The 22,416-nt window shown below is 43.3% G+C and overlaps 4 protein-coding genes across 5 annotated transcripts; 1 reads left to right on the top strand and 3 right to left on the bottom strand.

The window, feature by feature from the left end:
* Nucleotides 1-71: 71 nt before the first annotated feature.
* On the bottom strand, nt 72-3,955 carry LOC137884663 (dynein regulatory complex subunit 4-like). Its single transcript, XM_068726552.1, has 11 exons — nt 3,814-3,955; nt 3,551-3,634; nt 2,746-2,943; nt 2,439-2,645; nt 2,289-2,343; nt 2,000-2,205; nt 1,190-1,357; nt 946-1,032; nt 655-864; nt 441-506; nt 72-281 (listed from the first exon to the last, which is right to left on the bottom strand). The coding sequence occupies exons 1-11, from the start codon at nt 3,814-3,816 to the stop codon at nt 135-137; spliced, it is 1,431 nt and encodes a 476-aa protein (XP_068582653.1). The 5' UTR covers nt 3,817-3,955; the 3' UTR covers nt 72-134.
* Nucleotides 3,956-4,826: 871 nt separating this feature from the next.
* ndufaf5 (NADH:ubiquinone oxidoreductase complex assembly factor 5) lies at nt 4,827-10,362 on the bottom strand. The gene is made up of 11 exons (XM_068726563.1): nt 10,020-10,362; nt 8,926-8,966; nt 8,771-8,834; nt 8,578-8,625; nt 8,255-8,358; nt 7,667-7,706; nt 7,291-7,488; nt 6,737-6,797; nt 6,257-6,340; nt 5,635-5,717; nt 4,827-5,066 (listed from the first exon to the last, which is right to left on the bottom strand). Exons 1-11 carry the CDS (start codon nt 10,272-10,274, stop codon nt 4,980-4,982), a joined length of 1,065 nt encoding a protein of 354 aa, XP_068582664.1. The 5' UTR covers nt 10,275-10,362; the 3' UTR covers nt 4,827-4,979.
* Nucleotides 10,363-10,863: 501 nt separating this feature from the next.
* Nucleotides 10,864-17,170, top strand: esf1 (ESF1, nucleolar pre-rRNA processing protein, homolog (S. cerevisiae)). 2 transcript variants are annotated; one of them, XM_068726541.1, is made up of 14 exons: nt 10,864-10,917; nt 11,614-12,023; nt 12,108-12,454; nt 12,551-12,664; nt 12,749-12,858; nt 13,566-13,718; nt 13,819-13,933; nt 14,241-14,436; nt 14,599-14,766; nt 14,898-15,025; nt 15,178-15,274; nt 15,783-15,871; nt 15,957-16,112; nt 16,214-17,170. In XM_068726541.1, exons 2-14 carry the CDS (start codon nt 11,636-11,638, stop codon nt 16,556-16,558), a joined length of 2,406 nt encoding a protein of 801 aa, XP_068582642.1. In that variant the 5' UTR covers nt 10,864-10,917; nt 11,614-11,635; the 3' UTR covers nt 16,559-17,170. The 2 variants fall into 2 exon arrangements, with proteins under 2 accessions (XP_068582642.1, XP_068582643.1); XM_068726542.1 differs by having other exon boundaries at nt 12,111-12,454.
* LOC137884666 (3-ketoacyl-CoA thiolase B, peroxisomal-like) lies at nt 16,676-22,414 on the bottom strand. Its single transcript, XM_068726558.1, has 11 exons — nt 22,131-22,414; nt 21,151-21,244; nt 20,996-21,053; nt 20,819-20,898; nt 20,685-20,727; nt 20,377-20,475; nt 19,748-19,828; nt 18,627-18,817; nt 18,364-18,543; nt 17,658-17,859; nt 16,676-17,538 (listed from the first exon to the last, which is right to left on the bottom strand). Exons 1-11 carry the CDS (start codon nt 22,302-22,304, stop codon nt 17,463-17,465), a joined length of 1,278 nt encoding a protein of 425 aa, XP_068582659.1. The 5' UTR covers nt 22,305-22,414; the 3' UTR covers nt 16,676-17,462.
* Nucleotides 22,415-22,416: the final 2 nt, after the last annotated feature.

A 22,416-nucleotide genomic window follows, 5' to 3' on the forward strand; every position in this document is an offset into this window, starting at 1 on the left:
GAAATGATCAGGTGACAGAGAGGCAGAGAGAGATCAAGTAGTGTTTTTTTTGGGGGGGGGGGGGGGGGGGGGGGGGGGGGGTTGGAAAGCATCCAGGAAGAGCAGGTGAGTGGACGCCTGACACCTGGATGACGTCACTCTTTGGAGGCGGGTCCAGGAGGGTTCTGTACCCGAGTCTGTCCACCCAGGATCCGCTCCGAAGGCCTGAAGGGGAAGTCGTACAGAGGGACGTCCAAGTCCTTCAGCTTCTCCTTACAGGTCTGCAGCAGGTCGTCGTACTCCTGCAAAAAACACACACACACACACACACACACACACACACACACACACACACACACACACACACACACACACACACACACTTATGTCATTCAGCTGACTGTGATTACTCTGTTAATTATTAAATAAATGCGTGAAAACCTTTTTTTAAATGAACTGACCTTACGATCTCGAGCCAAGTCGCTCTGTAAGGCGTCGATGGTTGCTTGTTTAGACTCCAGCATTTCCTACAAGCAGGAAAACACTTTCAGACGGTTGTTCTTGAAGCTCCCACACAAACATTTAAAGAAAGTCTTGATTCAAAATTAGAATGACTGCAAGAGTTGAGTCTAAAGCCGTGCTCGTGTCCCCTGCAGGGACCTGATCTGGAGATACCTGGAGTTTGTTGGCGGCCATGCTGCCCGCTGTTTGGTCCATGTTGGAGGCCGACAGCGCGGCGCAGAGCTGCGCCTCCTTCTTCTCCACGGTCTGGGTCAGAGCTGCCAACTTCCTCTCCAGCAGCAGCTGCTTCAGTCCGCTCTTCTGCTGTACGTCCAGGATGGCCTCCGTCTGCTTCTTCAACAGCTCGTCGCGCTCCTGCTGAACCTGACGAAAGCCAAGACGTGAATCTCCGCCGAGCTGAATGAAGGTAGAGGTGAAAAAAAAACGTGCGATGTAATGGTTTACCTTCTCAAACGCCTGCAGCAGCAGCTCGTGCTCCACAGACAGGTCCCTCAGCTCCTTTCCTAGGACCTTCACTCGAGCTTTAGTCGCCTGTCGGACACATTATCAGCAATTTAAAAGGGAACGTTTGTATGACTTTAGAGGTATTATGGTCTTAGTTTAGTCATTCCGGTCATTTGTAACTGAGGTAAGATAGCGATGTTCAATATGTATTGGTGCTTTTTGAACGGGTGTGCAGTGAACGCACCACGATGTTGGTCTTGGCCTGCTTGTGGTCTTGCAGCTGTTTCTGTAGCTCCGGGAGCTTCTGCTGGGCTTCCTGCAGAGACTCGCTCAGACGCGTGTTCTCCTGCTGCGCCGCTGAAAGCTTTTTGTCCCCTCGCGCCTGCAGCTTCGTCACCTTCGCAAGTTCATCCTACCCGACGACAGACGAGCGCGTGAACCAAGAGACGCCGACAAACAGAACTGTGCCGTACTTCACGACATGTAAACGTTAGTTTATGAGTCTTGATGAATGTGATCAAATTCGGGTTGATTTTTACAAGTGACACAAAATGCAAAAACCTGTTTGTGAACCAAATAAAATAAAGAATATTTGTGAATTTAAATTGTAGAGCCAGGAAATGTTTCTGAGGGCAAAATAACTATTTATGAACTGATTGTTGACGGTGGAGAAAACTGTCTTAAAGCCCTGATTGGCTGCTAAAAATATATATTTAAAATAAATATTTTGTATCAAATGAATACAAATAATTAAATTATACTCTAGATCAGTCATCAGAAGATGCAAAAATATCTTTATGAAACAATAGAAAATAATTATAGAAATTAATTAAAAAAATGTTTAGCTTAGGGAAGAAATGTGAGCTATTTAAAATATATATTTAAAAATAATTGTATTATCTATATGAATGTGAACATTTAACATCAACCTTGTCACATTGAGGTCCTGTTGAAAATCGTCTTGTGAGTTTTCCTTTTATTTCAATCTGCTCGTCCTCTCTGTGTTTTTGCTCATCTGTTCCGTTTTCTTTCCCGTCTGCAGCGCCTCTCGTACCTTCAGCTTGTTCTGATCCAGCAGCAGTTTCTTTTGCACAGCGGAGTAGTAATCGTCGGCGCGTCTGAGCGCTCTGTCCTGCTCCTCTATCAGAGTCTCAACGCGGCTCTGCATTCGGTCCTCGATGCCGTCGACCTCGGCCTGACGCTTTTTGGCCTCCGCTTCGGCCATCGACTGCATTTTCTCGTGATGCTTCACCTCCATTTCTGTTTGAAAAGCAACAGGAGGGGGAAATGTTAATGATAATTTCTGACGGGAGTTTCTGAATCAAGAGATTGGATTTATTCACCTCTGATTCTTTTATCCCGGTTCTTTGCCAGCTCCATTAACTCCACCTGGTGCTTCTGTGGAGAACCACAAGGCGACAGGTCTGCGGTGAAGAGAACACTCGAGACAAATGTAAGAACGAAAATGTTCAAAAATGAAGCAGCCAGCTCACCAGCTTCAGCTCCTTGATGATGTTTTCGTTGTGGAGCTTCTTCTCCCTGAAGTCGGCCTGCAGGCCGTGCAGTTCCCTCTGAAGCCCGAGCTCCGACTGCGTGTTCTGGTTCTGGACCAGCGCGGTCGAAGCGACGGCGTCCACCTTCAGCCCGGAGACGGTGCCGTGGTGTTCGGACAGGACGTGCTTCAGCTTCTGCTTGTACACCTGGACACCAGCCATCAAAAGGAGGTGTTTAGAGGTCAGAGTCATGCACCTAAATGGGAAATCCAACGTGTGTGTGTGTGTGTGTGTGTGAGCAGCTCACAGTAATCTCCACTTGGTGGCGCTCCTCTGCCTCCTCCCTCTCCCTGTGTCTGTTCCTCAGCTCGGCCTCCTGCTCCTCCAGCCTCCTCTTGGAGATTTCCCAGAAGGCCTGGATCTTGTCCCTCTCCAGCTGGAAGTAGCTCCTCTCCTCCCGCTCTCTGTCCAGCTCCTCTCGGAGGCGGACGATGTGCTCCTCCAGCTGGAAGGTCGCAGAGACATTTGTGACATTTCAGAACTTTTTCGTACATTGTGCCGATCACACTTACATACTTTTACTGAGGTAAAGTTTTGAATGCAGGAGTATTTTCACAGAGTGGTATTAGTACTTTTACTGAAGGGTCTGATTACTTCCTCATCACTGATTACAGTTCACTCTCTGGACCTGTAAGTGACTTTTACTAGACCACAAAGTGAGCAATTTTTCGTGTCTTTTCATTGGATAAATCAACCATTGAACAGTTTTGAACCCTGTTGTTTTAAAGAAATTGTTAAACTGAGATAAATGTCTCTCTTACTTAAGTTAAAGGTTCTGAAAACTTTTTATTTATTTATATATATGTTAAAAAATCTCAGCTTTTTAACCCCACAGTCAGCGTTTCATTTCAACCACAATGTGTTGGAGTAAACAACAACAACAACAACAACAACAACAACAACAACAACAAAATGTGTCTCTATCCAAATCCTCACGGACTGGACCGTGAAGCTGGTTAGCCCTCCAGCTAGCGTTAGCTACTTAATTAAGCACAGTTTCACAGCCTTTGAGGCTAAAGTTAGCCGTGTTAGCATCGCCCTACAGCTCTGACCTGATCCTTGGACATCTCCTCCGTTGAAAGGCCGTCCACCACCGACTTCCCCTTCACCGCCTTTTTGCTTTTCGTCTTAGGTGGCTGGAGAGAGAAACACATCACCAATGTAGCTACACGATTAAAAACCCCTTTCAGTTAACGTTAGCTGAACCTAGCTTAGCTTAGCTGGTCTCCATGAGAAGCTGGCATCTGGCTAAAGCTACCACGTGCTAACTGTTAACCAACGACACATAACGATGACATAAAAAGAGTTTACTCACCATCGTCAAGTATCGTAACACGCGCACTAATGTTGGGAGCAAGAATAAACAGTAGTTAGCCTGTTAGCTAACAGTCAGCTAACAGTCCTCGGCTCAGAGCTAACACCAGGAGCTGTCATGGCAACGTCTCTTTAGTTGTTGCTTGTTGTCATAGATACAGATGGATAGACAGTCAGACAGACAGACATTTTTTCGCTACAGCAGCATTTATGATACAGGTAAATAAAATAACAGAGTAAAATATATTAAATATAAAATGCACTATATATATATATATATATATATATATATATATATATATATAAGAATAACAGTAAAAATATTAGATAAAAATATAAAAATGCAACAATGAAATAGAATAATATTAAATTAACTAACTAAACAGTAGTGCAAAGATTTAACCAAACAAACAGTAACGGTGTTATAGTCTTGTGATTGATTTGACCAGAGGTGAGGCTGGAACCAACGATCCTCTCTGCAGACCTGACAGTCCGTTGTCGTCTGTTCCTGTCCTGTTTGGTGGATGGAGGAGCAGAGAACAGACTGGATGATGGTGGAGTAGAACAGGATCAGCAGCTCCTGAGGCAGGTTGAACTTCCTGATCTGGTGCAGGAAGTCCAACCTCTGCTGGGCCTTTTTTAAGATGGTGTCGATGTTGGAGGACAAAATACATATTTCTCCTCTTACCTGTAGTGCTATTTATCGATCCAGACTCAGAGGGAAATGGGAATGTCCTACATATTCCACTTTTTAAGACCCATCTCAAACAATAGCTGAATGCAAGCCAGAACTGTGATCGCCTTTATCTTGACTTGTAGTACAAGGTATTTCATCCTGTGTACTTGTGTATATCGTCACCTGTAATGTGTGATTTTTGCGGGGCACTTTTCTAGTTGTGGTTTTAAATTCTGGAGTATCATCTGCTGTGTGGGTGAATGAATCAGTGTTTTTAAGTTAGCATCTCATTTGCTGTGGATTTGTAAAAGTGAACTTCCTGTTCCAGGGAATAACGTTCTCACGATGCCCTTTTTTTTCTTCTTCATTGCTCATTTTATTCCAGAGAATAATACAACAACACATCTCCTCGGCAACAAAACATAGTTGTTTAAATAAAATATGTTATTTACAATCTGCAGTATGTCAAGTGTTTATTGGCTCAGGTGGTTCTATGGCTTGTTTGTGTTGGTTGGCTGGCTGATCTTTGACAAATCCCCAAAGGACACGCTGGCTGAGCCTCGCTTTGCTGGTTTGGCCTGAGAAAGACAAAAAAATATATGTAAACGATTAAACTAGTTTATATATTTAAATATATATATATATATATATATATATATATAAATATATATATATATATATAAATATATATATATATATATATATATATATAAATATATATATATATAAATATATATATGTATATATATATATATATATATATATATATATATATATATATATATATATATATTTAAATATATATATATATATATTTAAATATATATATATATATATATATATATATATATATATATATATTTATATATATATATATATATATATTTATATATATATATTTAAATATATATATTTAAATATATATATATATATATATATATATATATATTTATATATATATATATATATATATATATTTATATATATATATATATATATATATATATTTAAATATATATATATATATATATATATATTTAAATATATATATATATATAAATATATATATATATATATATATATATATATATACAGTAAAGAGAAGCAGCGTATTCAGCATCAGAAGAAACTGAACACCCGTCTCACCTGAGACTCATGAGGCTTCCAGCCAATCATGTAGAGGATCTCAAAGGTGGCCGGGATGGACCCGTCCTCGTTACCGTACATCTCTGAAACATTTTCAAACAAACAGACAATAATAAGGAAGCTAAACCTTTCATAGAGCTAGGCTAGTAGTTCCCTCTGCTTCCAGTCTTTGTGCTAAGCTAATCTGTGTGTTCAAGTTTTTAAAATGCAGCATTATTATAGGAGTATTGTTAGACTGTGGTATTATTACTTTTACTTCAATAAAAGACCTGAGTACTAAATATAGTTTAATTTTTCAGAAAACAGCTGGTCATTTATTTTTTATTTAAACTGCTGGTAACAATGAAATGGGGCATTTGTTGGGAACTATTTTCAGTAGTGAGTGTTTGTGGCAACAAGACGGGGTGTGTGTGTGTGTGTGTGTGTGTGTGTGTGTGTGTGTGTGTGTGTGTGTGTGTGTGTGTGTGTGTGTGTGTGTGTGTGTGTGTGTGTGTGTGTGTGTGTGTGAGAAATCTGTAGAACTGGAGACTGATCTGATGTCTAAACTACTGGACAAAGCTGCGGTTGGTCTCTCTGTGTGTCTTCATCATTTAACAGGAAGTGCAGCAGCCGATCCACTCACCTTTATAAATGGCCGCTGCTGCTAATATGGCGTCTCTGTGCAGCAGCGATCTCCTGTTCCAGGCACAGTTACTCTCACCCATACCTACAGAATATGGAAATAAAAGAGTCAAAATCATGCAGAGTCCAAATGTTGTCTTTGGTTTGAAAAGGTCTGAAAACTATGAATTCATAGTGAATCACCAGATTTCAATTGAACACATTTTAATCAAATGAAATAAATACAAAACTACACTTTTCTGATCTCAAACAATGTCAAGAAAAACAAGCTGATCAAAAGGTACAGAAACTGCATGGAGCTTAATTTCAGCATAAATTACCGAACTCAAGGAAAGTGAAGTTTAAAACTTGACACTTATTAAGGGTTCGGCACATTAACAGCTTTGATATGCAGCTGGATTCAGATTCTGTGGGGGTTTCAGGTTTGATGTTTGATGAATTAAACAAAGTCATATTAACACAGAGCGGTGTTTATTTTTACCTTGAAGGTCGGTCATGACTTCAGTGATTCCTGGATAGTGAACCTGAACATCATCGATGTCCTGAAACAGAGTGAATCTCAATTTATTACCATTATAGATGTATAAACCTAGATTCTTAATGATTTATATGATAGATTTTTGTACAAGTTATATTTTTTTAATCAACATTAAATTGTTTACATAGTTACCAATAGTTTATTTAGTATTAATCTCTGCAGCTATGTATTTTATTATTATTGTATTATTTTTATTTTTTAATCAATAATTCAGTACAATTATAAACTTTACTTCAACCCTTAAGTTCATCCGAATGATGTAGAAGTATGATATATATATATATATATATATATATTTTTTTTTAATTATATGTTTAATTAAGAGCTAGTTCATATTTTGCATGCTGCTAATTAATGATTGTGTCTATGTGACAAAAATTTGTAAAAAATGGTTTAAAGTTTTAAAACAAAATCAACCCAAACAAGCTTCCAGTGTGTTTGATCAAAGGAACAGCTTATGGAGGCTAACTGGGTCCGACAGCGCTGGCGTTTCTCACCACAGTGAGCATGGTGAAGCCGGCCCGGCCCAGCAGGTTGCCCAGGTCTGTGACGGCGGTGTAGGGGGAGACGTGGGGGGAGAAGCCTCCCTCCCTCTCGGTCTCGGCGAGCTGGAGGGAGCACCGCAGCTCGTAGAGGGTCTCCCCGCCCACCATCGCCCCGATGAACACCCCGTCCGGCTTCAGCACCTGCTGGATCTGAGCGGAGGAGGAGGAGGAAGAGGAAGAGGAGGAGGATACAGTTACTGTCAATGTAAACAGCTCAATCCTCCCAAAACTCTGGTGTTCACAGAGGCGACCAGCCTCTGCAGCGCCGTGCGGCCCACAATCACACATGATGCTGATGATACGACATCGTTCCTCTTTTGACTCTCACCTGTTTGAGAGCTCCAGGCAGGTCGTTAATCCAGTGCAGACTGAAAGAAGAGAGAACAAAATGTTCAATGATACACACTGGAGACATTCAAAATGCTAAAAATGTGAGCTACAGATGCATCAGTGGAGAACATCTGTCTACAGTGTCCTGTAGTTTAGAGCAGTGTGGATGCTTCTGTTGTTGTGTTTTGGCCAAAGTGGAAGGACTGCAGTAGTTAAGACAGTAACTAGTACTACTACTACTACTACTACTAGTAGTAGTACTAGTACCACCATTAGGGGTTTCAGTTTTATTTGCACAATTAAAAAAAACATAGAAAATAATGAATATACAGTGCAGGAAGAGGCAGAAAACCCACTGGGCTTATTTGATGCTTCGACTAAATAATGTTAAAATGTCACAACGTCAAAGAGAAATCAATATGACGACATAATAGGAAAAGTTTTTAGTGTTTTCTTTTTTGTTTTGATGTTTATCAGAGAATATATTTTTACGTCATTTTGTGGAATATTCATAAAACAGTCTTGGCAGTAAAAATGGCTTCGCAGTGTCTCCCTGAACCAACACAGATCGTTGAGTGTTGATCACCTCAAGCTGCTCACCACCAGGTCAAAGGTGTTTTCTTTAAAGGGCAGAAACTCCTCGTCGGCAAGAACGCGATGAGTCGGGATTTCACTCCGTCTCGTTTGTTTCTGAAGATCAGAGACATCAGTTAAATTCACATCGGCCGTCACGTATCAGCAGCGCCCGTTGTTATTCACGGTGTCATCGGTCCAGAATAATAGTAAGTGATCATTTTCACCAGGGTTCATTCATCTTCTATCAAAAATCACATAATTCTACACATGGAGGCTTTAAGGAAGCCTGCCTCACACTAATGTTATAGTTTTAGGATTTGTTTCAACTCTCACCAGAGCTTTCTCCGAGACGTCTGTCAGGAACAAACGCTCCACGACGTCCTGAAACACCAACAAGAAGAAAACACCAAGTCAGTCGTGGCAAAGTCGGAATAATTTAAGCATTTAACTCAAATGATGAGATTATTTGGGCCACCGAGAACCAGCTGAAAGTAAACCCGCGAGCGCCCGCATGTACTGACCGTACCTTGCTTAGATGCTCTGCAATGTGACTTTTCCCACCGCCGATGTCCAGAGCCAGAGGAAACGTCCTGGGAAGACAGGAAAGGAAGCAAACCTGTGTACGAGTGCGTCGGTGTGTGTGTTTAATTAGAAACCAGATGTGTGTCGTCACACACTCACCTCGCAATGTCGTAGACCCGATCTGCCACTCGACTGCCGACCTGCACAACAAAGGTCAAACTTGTGTTCACTGTGTTTTTATGGTTGAAGTAGAATCTGCTGGATTCCACAAGTCAGCTTCTACTCTGCACCGACTCTCTGATCCTTTTTTACCTTTCAAAATAAAACAAATAAACCTCCAAATGTTGGTAAAAAAACAAAATCTGACAAAAAAAAGAGCAAACTAATCAATTTGTCAGTGAGAACAAAATGTTTGGTTTGAACTTAATTTCTTCATCATTTTTAATGACGCATATATCAGTATAGACTGGTTATATTGTCTCTTTGTTTCACCATCTCATTTTTATTATATATGATCTATTTGTTCCATCAACTTTCATTGTATTTATGTATTTGTTCTGGAGCTAGGCGTCTAAGCATTCCCCTATATATTGTGTTGTGTATGATTGTATATGTGACAACTAAACAAATACAAACTCATTCAGTGAACAGTCAGACCTGAACGTTCTTCATGACTCTTTTTAATTTGGCTTTTCCAACACACCTGTTCCTAAAGATTTCCAAAAGAGTGCAGAAGCACATTTTCTTATTTTAATTTATGAAAATCAATACAAAAACTAAATTATAAAACTAACCAGCTATAGATATTGATTTTGCATGTTATCTTATTTCTGGAGATCAAAAAATGTGTAATTTTTCTAACTTTTCTCTAATATTTTTTCGTGTTACAGAAAATGTTCTGTCCAATAAAAACTATTCAAATAAAAACCTCAAAATTATATAAAAAGAAAGTAAAGAACAAATACCTCAACTGTGTACTTAAGTACAGTAAGATAAGATCATGGAAATTGTGGGGAAATGTACAGGATTACAGCAGCATAGAGGATAGTGCAAACAAGAGACATAGTAAAAAGATCAAAACAAGTATTATAAATAAGTAATACAACAGTAAAGAATATTAAATAGGTAAAAATCCACAATAACTAAAATATGATACATACAGACAGAATATTTGTAGTATTACTCAGTGTATATATATATATATATTATAAAGTAAACTACTTGAGTTAAAGTGCTCTGCAGCAGGTGCGCACCTCGTTCCTCAGGTAGTCGTACTGGTGTCCGTCCTGCAGCGACGCTGCCCAGTTCTTCTGCGTCTTCTTCATCTCCCGGTTGAACACGTTCATGGTGCCGCTGCCGCCCGACGCCGACAGCCCTCTGCGGGGTTCACACCGCAGTCTGCAGCCGGGGGACGTGATCCAGCTCCGGCCGGCCGAGGAGGAGGAGGAGGAGGCTGCAGGACAGGAGCCGGCTGCCCGCAGGACTCTTCGACACACTCCGCTGCTCATCGGTTTGCTTTCTTCAAGGTCCCAAATGCAGTTGTGAATTTAAAACATGCGTTGTACAACAGCTGAGCTGACTTCTTCCTGTCCTCCACACGGAGTGACCTCCTGGAAGAGGAGGAGGGAAAATGTGGAACTGGATTCTACTGAGCTCGTTGGAAACAATGGAACTGGATCGCAGACTGAAAATGTAATTCAATATAAACAATACTTGTACTAATACAATTAGTGCTACATATATATATGTACATATACATATAGTTTGTAAGAGCAGATATATTTGATGTGATCTGTAATTTCAGAATTAAATGACTAAACCTGTCTTTTTTTATTTATTTTACGTAAATACTCAATATTATCGGATTTGTATGGTGTTACTTGCATCTACAAAATATTTTCGACAACGGTCAACAATGTGAAATTAATTAAATACGTGTTGTAATAGTTTTGATTGATGGTATGCAGAGGAAAAGTCACATTTTGGGAACCATGTCAGCGAGAAAGTGGTTTGTGAAGCATCTCAAGCCTCGGTGCGCGGTTTGTCTCGTTTGTCCCACCTCGCTTGCCGTACCAAGAAAGGGACAGGAAGTGAGAAAGAGCACCAAAGCGTTGCATGCTGGGAAAACACGTGTAGCAGAACACCAGAGAGGTACCTGTACATGTTTTCGTTAGTTTTTATTTTAAAACGCTGTTTAAACTCACGTATCATATATTTTCGGATGCACGTGTTAAGTATTGTGTGTAGTTTCAGCAGCTGGCTGGTTTTCCCGCCGTTACTGCCCTTCTTCTCCGTCCGGACATTTTGTTTGCGTGTTGTTTACTGAAACTGAACCACAGCGGAGGATTTCTGACAACACGTTATTTAAACTTAACAGGGTTGCAAACGGCTCAACAGTTCTCCCAGTGAATGGGATGTTTTCTGTCGGTCACTATATACTCACTATGTGGTCCAGTAACGTAACAACTCATTTAACGTTACAGGCTCAGAGAGAGTAACGTTGAGCTGTAAGCTGTTATGTTTCAACGCTTTATAAAATGTACTTAAACTGAACTGTTTAGGCGATTCATTGGAAAACAGTTAAGCAGTCTTATACTCCACTACAAGTATAAGTCTTTAAGTATGTATGTATGTAGTTCTCAATTCTTAAATATTATATCAACACAAGCTTGTCTGCTCTTTGGTGTTGTGGAGGTCGTGTACAGTGGGTTTAACAGCTGAAGTCCATGAGGGGCTGAGTAAAGGATCAACAGTGACGTGGAATCGAGATGCACATGATAAGAGAGAGAGAGGCTCAGTGCTTGTTGTCCATGTAACCTAACCACGTGTCCCGTTTTTGTCTGTCAGGTGACACTTGAAGTTCGCCACCATGTCGTCCAAAAAGAAGCAGGACGGCGACGACCGCTTCCTCCGGGTACAGAAGGATCCCAGATTCTGGGAAATGCCCGAGAGGGAACGCAAAATCAAGATCGACAAGCGCTTCCAGTCCATGTTCCACGACGACCGCTTCAAGGTGAAGAACACGGTGGACAAACGAGGCCGGCCCGTCCACCAGACCTCCGCGGAGGACCTGAAGCGCTTCTACCAACTCTCTGACTCGGAGGACGAAGACGAGGACAAAAAGAGCAAGAAGTCAGCAGAGGGCAAGAAGAAGAACAAAGGGAAGGAGAAGCTGGTGAAGAGTGACGGAGAGGCCAAGAGAGGAGAAGCAGCGCAGAGAAGAGAGACTGAAGGAGGCGTCAGGGTGGTTGAAGAGGGTGAGTAGAAGTCAGCTGTCAGTGATATCAGAGCGTACGAATAAAAATTAAACCTTTTTCTTTGGTGCATTTTATTATTTTAAGCAGAAGATAAAAAGGATGAGGGGAAGAAATCTGCAGAGGAGGAGGAGGATGATGATGACCTGGGAGACAGTGTGACAGACGACAGTGAAGACGAAGACGATGATGACGATGATGCAGAAGAAGAGAGCGATGTGGGGAGTGGCTCCGATTTGGAGGAGGAGTCCGGGCTGGATTCAGACGAGGACAGCGACAGCGAACCGGATCTGGCGAGAGGTAAAGGAAACATAGAGACCAGCTCGGATGAAGACGACGACGACGACGATGTGGACGCCATCCTGAAGAAAGAGGAAGAGGATATCGAGCACGACTGGGGGGAGCTGGCCAAAGACGCCCGGCGAAGCGACGAGGTGAGGGCGGCGCCTGCTGGAAGAGGACGTTCTGCTTCACCTGAACGGGAAAAAACCTTTAACTGCGCTTGTGTTTTCTGAATGTCCGGGTGTCAGGTTTCTGCCCGGCTGGCCGTCTGCAACATGGACTGGGACCGGATCAAAGCCAAAGACCTGCTGGCGCTGCTCAACTCCTTCATACCTAAAGGAGGAGCCGTGCTGTCTGTGAAGGTAAAGCCTGTCGATTTGGTACCAAACGGCTGACGGGTGTCTGTAAGGGCGATAAACAGCAGTGCATTCTGGGTATTGTCTTAGGTCTACCCGTCAGAGTTCGGGAAGGACAGGCTGAAGGCGGAGGAGACTCAGGGACCGCTGGAGCTGAGAGCTCTGCCCGACGACTCGGAGGACGACAACGAGGAGGAGAAGTAAGACGCAGCTAGTTTTTGTCTCTTAGGAGGACTAACGCTTTCACCGTCACGTTGTAAACAACAACAAAACAATGTGTTTCTATGAGTCAGTTCACAGGAATCACACAAACCCACCTGGCCACACAACGTTTTACTCTCTAAAGGTTTTAAAGTCGCCCCACTGAAGCGTCTGTCTCACTGTCTCTATCTCTCTCTCTCTCTATCTCTCTCTCTCTCTGTCTCTCTCTCTCTCTCTCTCTCTTTGTCTCACTGTCTATCTCACTGTCTTTATCTCTCTGTCTCACTGTCTCTATCTCACTGTCTCTCTCTCTGTCTCTCTCTCTCTGTCTCACTGTCTCTATCTCTCTATCTCACTGTCTCTCTGTCTCTCTCTCTCTCACTGTCTCTATCTCTCTGTCTCACTGTCTCTATCTCTCTCTCTGTCTCACTGTCTATCTCACTGTCTCTGTCTCTCTCTCTCTCTCTCTCTCTGTCTCACTGTCTATCTCACTGTCTCTATCTCTCTGTCTCACTGTCTCTATCTCACTGTCTCTCTCTCTCTCTCTCTGTGTCTCTCTCTCTCCCTCCCCCTCTCTCTCTCCCTCCCCCTCTCTCTCTCCCTCCCCCTCTCTCTCTCCCTCCCCCTCTCTCTCTGTCTCTCTCTGTTTCTCTCTCTCTCTCTCTCTGTCTCTCTCTCTCTCTCTCTCTCTCTCTCTCTCTCTCAGGGGTTACAGGGAGAAGATGCGTGACTACCAGTTCAAGCGTCTGAAGTATTTCTACGCCGTGGTGGAGTGCGACTCGGCCGACACCGCCGCTAAAGTCTACCAGGAGTGTGACGGCTACGAGTACGAGAGCAGCTGCTCCGTCCTGGACCTCCGGTGAGAGGACAAAGAAAACAACACTGACTCCCTGGAACTATTCTGGGAAAGCTCATATTTACATTTACTATCAATCCTGTTTTTTTTTTTTTTTTAACAGGTTTATTCCTGATGACGTCACGTTTGACGAGGAGCCCCGAGACGTGGCGACGGACGTGAACCTCTCGGCCTACACGCCCAAACTGTTCACCTCCTCTGCAAACGCAACGTCAAAGGTGGGAAGAAGTTACTTCACTGTCAGTGAAATACTGTCAGTAAAAGTCACACGCAAATGTTAATAAAGTGCAAATTTTCATCTTCTTGTACTTGAGTATTTCCATTTTATACTACTTTATACTTTGACAAACTTTAGGAGACAAATATTGTACTTTTAAAAAATAATTCAAATAATCTCCACCTCTACCCGCTGCAGCGTTAAAGTGATGAACACATTAATGCATCAATGATTTCATTTCTCTTGTTATAAAGACAAACAGCAGCACCGTGAGACTAATGTGAGTGAGTCTGTCTTTAACCAATCAGGTGCAGCTGACGTGGGACGAGACGGACAACGAGCGAGTGACCGCCCTGAACAGGAAGTTCAACAAGGACGAGCTGCTGGCCATGGACTTCAACGCCTACCTGGCCTCCTCCAGCGAAGAGGAGGAGGAGGAGGGTGAAGAAGGAGGCTTTGTGTTTGGAGAGCAGGAGAGTGAAGAAGACGACGCGACAGCAGAGGGTGAGACTGGCCACTCGAGACGCATTCAAACGTGTGTGTGTGTGTGTGTGTGTGTGTGTGTGTGTGTGTGTGTGTGTGTGTGTGTGTGTGTGTGTGTGTGTGTGTGTGTGTGTGTGTGTGTGGTGGCGGTTTAAATTCTTTGTCTTGTTGTTCCTGTTGTAGCTAAACGGACAGAGGAGCCCGTCGTGGAGAAGAAGCCGCAGAAGGAAGAGAAGAAGAAGAAGAAAGGCGAGCAGCAGATCTCCAAGTACAGAGAGCTGCTGAAAGGCATCCAGGTGAAGGAGAGGAAGCTGCACGAGGACATGGAGATGGAGATCACCTGGGTGCCAGGTACGAGCTTCCATCAAAGCTGTTAGGACACAGGGTGTCTATGGCTATGAACGGTGGTGGACGTCCTCAGTTAGCAGCAGCTTTTGAGCTCTAGGTGGTCTTATTAATTGTGCATTTGTGTCCGTCTGCAGGACTGAAGGAGACGACGGAGCAGCTGGTGAAGAAGAAGCTGGAGGGAAAGGAGAAGCTGACGCCCTGGGAGGGGTTCCTGCAGAAGAAGAAAGACCGGAAGAAGCAGAAGAAGTCTCAAGGCAAAGAGGTAAGAGGAACCAGATGTTGTGAGATGTTCCCACAAGCACTCGGTTAAATCCTCACCGTATCTCAGAAACGAGCAGGTTTCTAAATGATTTGTTTATTGTACGGATCCCTGTACGGCCTCAATAATCCGGTGTCTATTTTCTTTTGCACCAGGGTGAGGATGAGGATGAGGAGGAGCTCAGTGATGAAGACCTTCCTCCAGACGTGGATCTCAGTGACCCCTTCTTCGCCGAGGAGCTCGCCGCTACAGGTGACCGATGCCGTCGATGACTCGGTCGATCTCAGTCTCTAGTCATTGTCCAACACCTCAGTGTGGAAATAACAGTCAATCACAATCCAAGAACAATTTACTGAGAGACAGAAACAGACACAAAAACACACATTTAACTATAATGTACATACAATAATATAATAAAACAACAATGGAAAAGAATACACAGTTTCTATATACAAAGTGTAACTGTTTCTGTAAATTGTTAAAATTATTAATTGAAGTTAATCTTCAACATTTACATGTTGTAAACTAGACTGAATATAGTGTTTCATACTAATAAAATGATGTACGTTTTTTTTTTAGCTTTAATATATGACTGAAAAAAGGAAACTCGTTTCATTTCTGTGGTTCAACAATAAAACGGGAATTATTTCCTTTTATTTACCGTTTGACGAGATGGAGCTGTGCTTGAACATGAAAACTCATTCTTGATCTTTGCTCATTATAAGTTGGTAACGATCAGTGTTGTCTGCTGTGTTTGCAGACACGAAGAAGAAACAGAAGGGGGGGAAGAAGAAGCAGGAGGAAGAGGAGCGGACAGCTGAGGAGGAAGAGGAGCTGGAGAAGCAAAAGGTCAGAGTTCAGTCCCCCAAAAAAAAAAATCACCAAAGCTGTGGAGCCGACCTCCTCTGAACCCTGTTTGTGTTTGTGTGCGCAGGCCGAGATGACTCTGCTGATGGAGGACGACGGCAACGAAGCCAAACACAAACACTTCAACTACGACAAGATCGTGGAGCAGCAGAACCTGAGCAAGAAGAAGAGGAAGAAGCTGCTGAAGAAGGGCGAGGAGCCGCCGGAGGGAGACGAGTTCCAGGTCTGTGCAACGATCACGTTCCATTTAATTATATTGATTTAAATGCTTCCTGATCCGTGTCCTTCCGTTACAAACCCGCTCCCGTCCGTCTCCGTGTCCAGGTGGACGTTAAAGACGCTCGTTTCCAGGCCATGTTCACCTCCCACCTGTTCAACCTGGACCCGTCCCACCCCAACTACAAGAAGACCAAAGCCACGCAGAGCATCCTGGCTGAGAAGCAGCGCAGAAGAGGGGAGGAGGAGGAGGAGCGGCGGCGGCGGCGGCGGCGGACGGAGGAGGAGGAGGCGCCGAGCACCGAGACGGGGAAACGGGAAAATGACTCTAGCGCTGCGGCTGATGAGGGCACCTCGAAGAAACCGATGGACCCCAGTTTGTCTCTGCTCATCAAGTCCATCAAAAGCAAAACGGAGCAATTTCAGGCTCGGAAGAAACAGAAGTTCATGTAGGACCGAGACTCTGGTTCCTCCTACAATCACAGACGGACTGTTTGTAGAGGACAAAAGACCACGAGACGAGGAATCAAGCACATTTATTGGAGTAAAAACTGAATCCACTGCATCACATCATGTTGAAATGTTTTATTTTCACAAAGCCGGAAGTTATTTAATAGTAGTTCAACACAGAGACGTCTTCTCTCTACGCCACGGCAGTTCCTCGAGTCACAATCGTCCCGTAATACTTTCATATCAAATCAATAATTTAATCTGATGAAGTTCATATTTTTGGAACCAGGACCTCCAGGATTCAGATCAAGTAGACTTAGGAGCTGCAGCTGTTATCAGTGTGTCAGATTCACATTTAATCAACATTTAGGTCCAAATGAGGAATGTTGAAGGACTCGGAACGCTCATAAACGCTCTGACACGAGGCCCATTATCTGTTGATTTAGATTCATTTACAAACATAATTAACGTTTTAGATTTGACAAAACAGAATGTACACATATATCATCAGACACACAGAAAATGTTACTCTTCGCACAAATTCCTGATTTTTGCAGCTAAATATGAAACCGTTTCAACTGGAGTGGGAATAATATAAAGCCTTGATCAACAGTTCATTCAGGCTGTTTCCATTTGACGGCACGTCAGCGTAAAAGAAGGTTCTGTTTCTACTCTGATGACAGTTTACAGTAAAAACCTGTTTTCTGCAGCGTTTCTATCGGATCCTCTCTGCAACATTTACCTGTTTTTAATTGAAGAATCAAAGCAAGACAAGTCAGTGGCTTGATTGGCACTTAAAGCTAAAGGCACTTAATCAGGTGCTGTTTGAAGTGTCTCTTCTAAAGGTTAACTGGTGTCAAAAACTGAAGGGGCTTCTGATCACAGTGACGTGGTCTTGATGGGGCTCCTACGGTCCGGGGTACTCGAACACCGCGGCCGCTCCCATCCCGGTCCCGATGCACATGGACACCACGCCGTACGCCCTGCGGACACACGAGAGAGAGAGAGAGGAGCGGTGAGACAAAAACGCAGGCGTCGGTAAGGAGAACGGCGGTGGCTGAGCGGGGTTTTTTTTATTTTTTTTTATTTTTATGAGACGAACCTCCGGCCTCTGCGTCTGAGCTCGTTGAGCAGCGTCACCACCTGACGCGCTCCGGTGCAGCCCAGCGGGTGACCCAGAGCGATGGCGCCCCCGTTGGGGTTCACCTTCTCCAGCGGGATCCCCAGCTTCTCCACGCAGTACACCGCCTGACTGGCAAACGCCTCGTTGATTTCAAACACGTCGATGTCGGCCACAGTTAGTCCTGAGGGAGGAGCGAGAGTTCCATCAAGTCCTGTCCATAGACCGGTTATTGTTATATACGGACGATTCAACACTAACAACTAGATTTACTGGGGTTCTGACCAACAGCAGAACCTCTACTTAGAGCACTTCCTGTTCTGCACACTGTAAATATAACAGAGAGGCAGTGGTGGAAGAAGAACTTTGATCTTTTTGTTCAATACAAGTAGAAATACTAGGCGTAAACGTCCTGCATTCAAAATGTAACTGAAGTAAAAGCACAAAAGTATTAGCATCAAAATGTATTATATGTACCAAAAAATAAATACAAATGTGGGACTTTTTAAAAATGTATTTATATACTTTTAAAATACATTTTATTTGTTAATATTTTGTAGTACTCTCCATTTGTCAAATCTAGTAATTTAAGTTGATCAAATAAATGCAGTGCACTAAAAAGTAGAATATTTCCCTCTGAGATATAGAGTAGATTAAACAAAAGCACGTACGCACGCGCGCGCCTTACCGGCCTGCTTCAGAGCTGCGGGGATGGCGAATGCTGGTCCGATACCCATAACATCCGGGGGGACCCCCACCACCGCACTGGCCCTCAGGACCCCCATGACCGGCAGACCCAGAACCTCGACCGCAGACCTGCGGCCGATCAGCACGGCCGCGGCCCCGTCGCTCACCTGGCTGGAGTTCCCTGGAGACAGAACGCGCGTTATGAGAGTCTGCGGCGGCCCGCGGAGAGGCGACCGCGTTCAGCTGCCAGTGCAGCGGACCGACCTGCTGTGGTGCTGCCGCCGGGTTTGAAGGCCGGCCGCAGTTTGCTCAGTCCCGCCAGAGTCGTTCCCGCTCGGATCCCGTCGTCCTCGCTGACCGCCGCCACGCGCTCGTTGCCCTGGTCGTCCACGCACCTGGTGGTGACGGGAACGATCTCCTGCTGGAACAGACGCGCGCTCTGCGCCCGGGCCGCTCTGTGGGAAGCAGGTTAAACATGTCGGTGTCACAAGTATCACCCATTAGAATAATAACAATGTATTAATATATGTCTTCTGCAGAGCTAAAAAGGTTTCGTTTAATGACATTTCAATGGTATTTTTTATGAAATACACATTTTCATGATTTTCTATGTTTTTTTAATGTAATGCTACATCATGTTTTTTTTATCACATTTTCATGACAAACAATACGATGACTTTTTTTTCCCACTATGACACATTTTGATGCAACACAATGACTTTATGACATTTTTCCTGACGTATTATACTAGAACTTTTTATTCTAACATATTAATGACTTACTTTAGTTTTTTGATGCCATTTTTATAAAATGAAATGAAAAAAAAATATTTTTTAAACCTCACATTATACTCTGACATGCTATACTATGTTTTTTTTCTTTAATGCTATATCATGTTTTTAAATGACATACTATGACTTTTTCCAACATTTAATAGACTTTTTCAACATACTGTACTATGACTATTTTATGACATTTTATACACTATATTATGATTTTTCTTAGATACTTTACTAAGACTTTTATGACTTTCTTCATCACACTATACTATGTATTTTTTCTAAATATTATAGTATTACTTTTTTCGACATGCTATACTATGACATGTTAATCACTGATATTTTTATGACTTTTTTTATTACTTTTCTCACATATACACATTTCAGACTTTTTATGACATTGTATTATGACCTTTTTCAGTACACACTATACTATGACGTTATGATGTACTACACTATACTAGATTTTTTAGGACAAACTAAACCATGACCTTAAAATGCTATACTATGACCTACTGATGAGGTTCTATAAACAGACGATACTAAAAGCTGCTTTCACATTCATGCAATGGACGACAACCTGAAGAGAAACGCTGACTCGCTCACTTTTGCTGAGAACTGAGAGCGAAGGCGTCCTGCTTTTCTCGGGAGACCCCGAATCTCTCTGCGACGTTCTCCGAGGTGATGCTGTGAAAACAAAGAACGCGTGGAACGTCTACTCGCTGCACTTCAGCGTTCTGAAGGGTCTGATCACAATAACACAGCTGAGAGGAACCAATCAGGGGCCAAGACCAGTGCAGGGAAACACAGCCGTGTGTAACCAGACATGTTAGAAGAAATGCTTCAACAGCAGATTACAGCTCAGTTATTGGGTTGCAATACATTTTCAGCTTTCTATGGCAAATCTTGGGTTACTCTATATGAATACATTTAAAGTCTGTATAATGTTGGGATTAGTTTAACACATTTCAAGATTATAATTCATCATAAAATTCAGAATAAAATGATTTGGGGGGTTACAGGTGGTGTGGAAACAGAATTGGGGGAAATACATTTTGGATTATATAAACACATTTCACAGAATGTGAAATGATACATTTTGGGATGAGACATGTTGTGGTTGCTATAAATAGTTTTGGGGATTATATACACATTTTATATATATAAAGTACACAGAGTTTACAAACTCCATGTCTGGATATGAGCGCGTGAATTATGAGCAGCGGAGGTCTCACCCCATCGGGATGATGCAGTCTCTGGCTTTGTCGACGTCCATCAGCCTGGAGCTCAGATCTCCTGGAACTCCCGTCTCACGCAGAGACATGCTCTCCACGCTGACACACACACACACACACACGCGCGCGCGCGCGCGCGCGCGCGCGCGCGCGCGCACACACACACACACACACACACACACACACACACACACACACACACACACACACACACACACACACACACACACACACACACACACACACACACACACTGTAAAAAAACAGTTGATTTTAACGGTATCTTTTTACAGTCTGAATGAACGTACCCACAGGCGAGGCCCAGGTCAATGGACCTGCTCCGGATGGCTCCTGCACAAACGGCGTTACAAACAGAGTAAACACACGGTGTAGTTATGTTATATTCATATTTATATATAAGCGATGATGGAGGAGTTTGTACCCGCGATGTTGAACACAGCCTGCAGTCCGGAGGAGCACAGCCGGTTGACGGTGTAGGTGGGTACCGTCTCTGGAAAGCCGCTGAAACGAAGACAGAGCGGTGAGACGCACTGTGACTGAGTGAAGGAGGAAGAGCGTGTGAAGCAGTGATGATGATGATGATGATGATGAGTCTGACCTGAGGAAGTGAGCCACCCTGGCCATCAGAGCACCGGCACCGGGCTGCAGCACGTTACCTGCACACACACACACACACACACACACACACACACACAGGTCAACGAAGAGACCACCAGTAACAACACCAGAGTCAGAAATGAAGTCTCGTCTCACCGACACAGACGTCTCCCAGCTTGTCGGGTGAAAGTCCAACATCTGCGAGCACAGCTGTCATCACTGCACTCAGCAGCTCGTCAGGCGTCGTGTCCTGCAGGCGAAGGGAAGGGTTAAATATATATATTAATATATCAGACGCTCTGCTTCAGTCTGCAGCACGGAGGTCAGAGTAGTGAAGTATCACCAGCTTCACTTGGTACAAGTACACAAGTATCATCAGCTCCATGCAGTAAAAGTACACTGTGGCTGACATGTGCTTCAGTGTGACAGGATTGTTGTTAAAGCTGCTCAGAGAGGAACTACTTTATAAGCTACTACGGTCCTGTGGTTCCCAACCTAAGGGTCGGGCTCCTCTAAAGTGTCACCAGATGCATGTGAGGGGTCGTGAGCTGATTTATGAGAAAGAAGAAATAAGATAAGATAAAGTAAGATAAGGTAAAATAAGACAAGGTAAGAGAAGTTCAGATACACAGATGGATTTTCCACTGACCTTTGACCTCAGCTTCATCATGAGTTTATTTGCAGAAACCAGTGTTTGAATGTAACTAAGTACATTCACTTGAGTATTTCCACTTTATACTACATCTCAGAGGTAAACATTGTACTTTTTTTTTTACTTCGCCACATTAAGCTTTAGTCACTTAAAATAGTACGACACGTGTCTCCAGACGTGTCGATGTTGAATGTTTGTTCCTTTATTAATCTACTACTTCTTCAGCTTCATACACTCTTTAAAAAGACTCTGAGCTCATTAGTACTTTTAAGATAAAGTAATCCTTTAATAGTCCCGCAACTCAAATATTATATATACAGAGAGAATAATTGTAGTATTGCACAGTGTATTTATACTGTAAGTAAAGGATCCTAGTACTTCTTACAGTACAGTACAGTAGGTTGTTGTCCTCACTGTATCAGCTTCACCTCGACTCTCTGTCCGTAAACTTTACACACCTGGCAGGTGAACCAGTTCTCGTTACCTTAAACGCTCCCCTCTTCGCTTTCCCGATAGCCGTCCTCCGTCCGTGAACCACCACCACGTCCTCCGGACTGCTGCTCCCCGCAGATCCGCACTCCGTCGCCCCTAAATCCCGCGTGCATCCGGAGGACCCGGAGGTCGACAGGTGGCCCGAGATGATTTTTAATCTGTGCATGTCGACACTAAAACAAACCCGGAGTTTAATCTGCGACGTTAACACGGCTGTAAACGGCCTGTTTAGTTCGTACTTTGCTCTCAGCTGTTAACTGACAGGACGGAAAGCGCGG

Source organism: Cebidichthys violaceus, unplaced genomic scaffold (assembly GCF_023349555.1).
Source record: "Cebidichthys violaceus isolate CVI_PGR_0920_01 unplaced genomic scaffold, fCebVio1.0.p SCAF_4, whole genome shotgun sequence".
In the NCBI taxonomy this organism is placed as follows: Eukaryota; Metazoa; Chordata; class Actinopteri; order Perciformes; family Stichaeidae; genus Cebidichthys; species Cebidichthys violaceus.

Excerpts from the sequence above, each read along its gene's own strand:
- LOC137884663 (XM_068726552.1), bottom strand. Across the intron at positions 1,033-1,189 it reads AGGCCAAGACCAACATCGTG|GCGACTAAAGCTCGAGTGAA; the intron begins GTGCGTTCACTG and ends TGTGTCCGACAG. Across the intron at positions 282-440 it reads ACTTGGCTCGAGATCGTAAG|GAGTACGACGACCTGCTGCA; the intron begins GTCAGTTCATTT and ends TGTTTTTTGCAG.
- LOC137884666 (XM_068726558.1), bottom strand. The coding sequence starts at position 22,304 with ATGCACAGATTAAAAATCATCTCGGGCCACCTGTCGACCTCCGGGTCC. Across the intron at positions 21,245-22,130 it reads CGAAGAGGGGAGCGTTTAAG|GACACGACGCCTGACGAGCT; the intron begins GTAACGAGAACT and ends CTTCGCCTGCAG. Across the intron at positions 18,818-19,747 it reads GCTCTCAGTTCTCAGCAAAA|AGCGGCCCGGGCGCAGAGCG; the intron begins GTGAGCGAGTCA and ends TGCTTCCCACAG.
- ndufaf5 (XM_068726563.1), bottom strand. The coding sequence starts at position 10,274 with ATGAGCAGCGGAGTGTGTCGAAGAGTCCTGCGGGCAGCCGGCTCCTGT. Across the intron at positions 5,718-6,256 it reads AGCAGCGGCCATTTATAAAG|AGATGTACGGTAACGAGGAC; the intron begins GTGAGTGGATCG and ends AAAATGTTTCAG. Across the intron at positions 5,067-5,634 it reads GGAAGCCTCATGAGTCTCAG|GCCAAACCAGCAAAGCGAGG; the intron begins GTGAGACGGGTG and ends TGTCTTTCTCAG.
- esf1 (XM_068726541.1), top strand. The coding sequence starts at position 11,636 with ATGTCGTCCAAAAAGAAGCAGGACGGCGACGACCGCTTCCTCCGGGTA. Across the intron at positions 12,455-12,550 it reads ACGCCCGGCGAAGCGACGAG|GTTTCTGCCCGGCTGGCCGT; the intron begins GTGAGGGCGGCG and ends TCCGGGTGTCAG. Across the intron at positions 15,275-15,782 it reads CGAGGAGCTCGCCGCTACAG|ACACGAAGAAGAAACAGAAG; the intron begins GTGACCGATGCC and ends CTGTGTTTGCAG.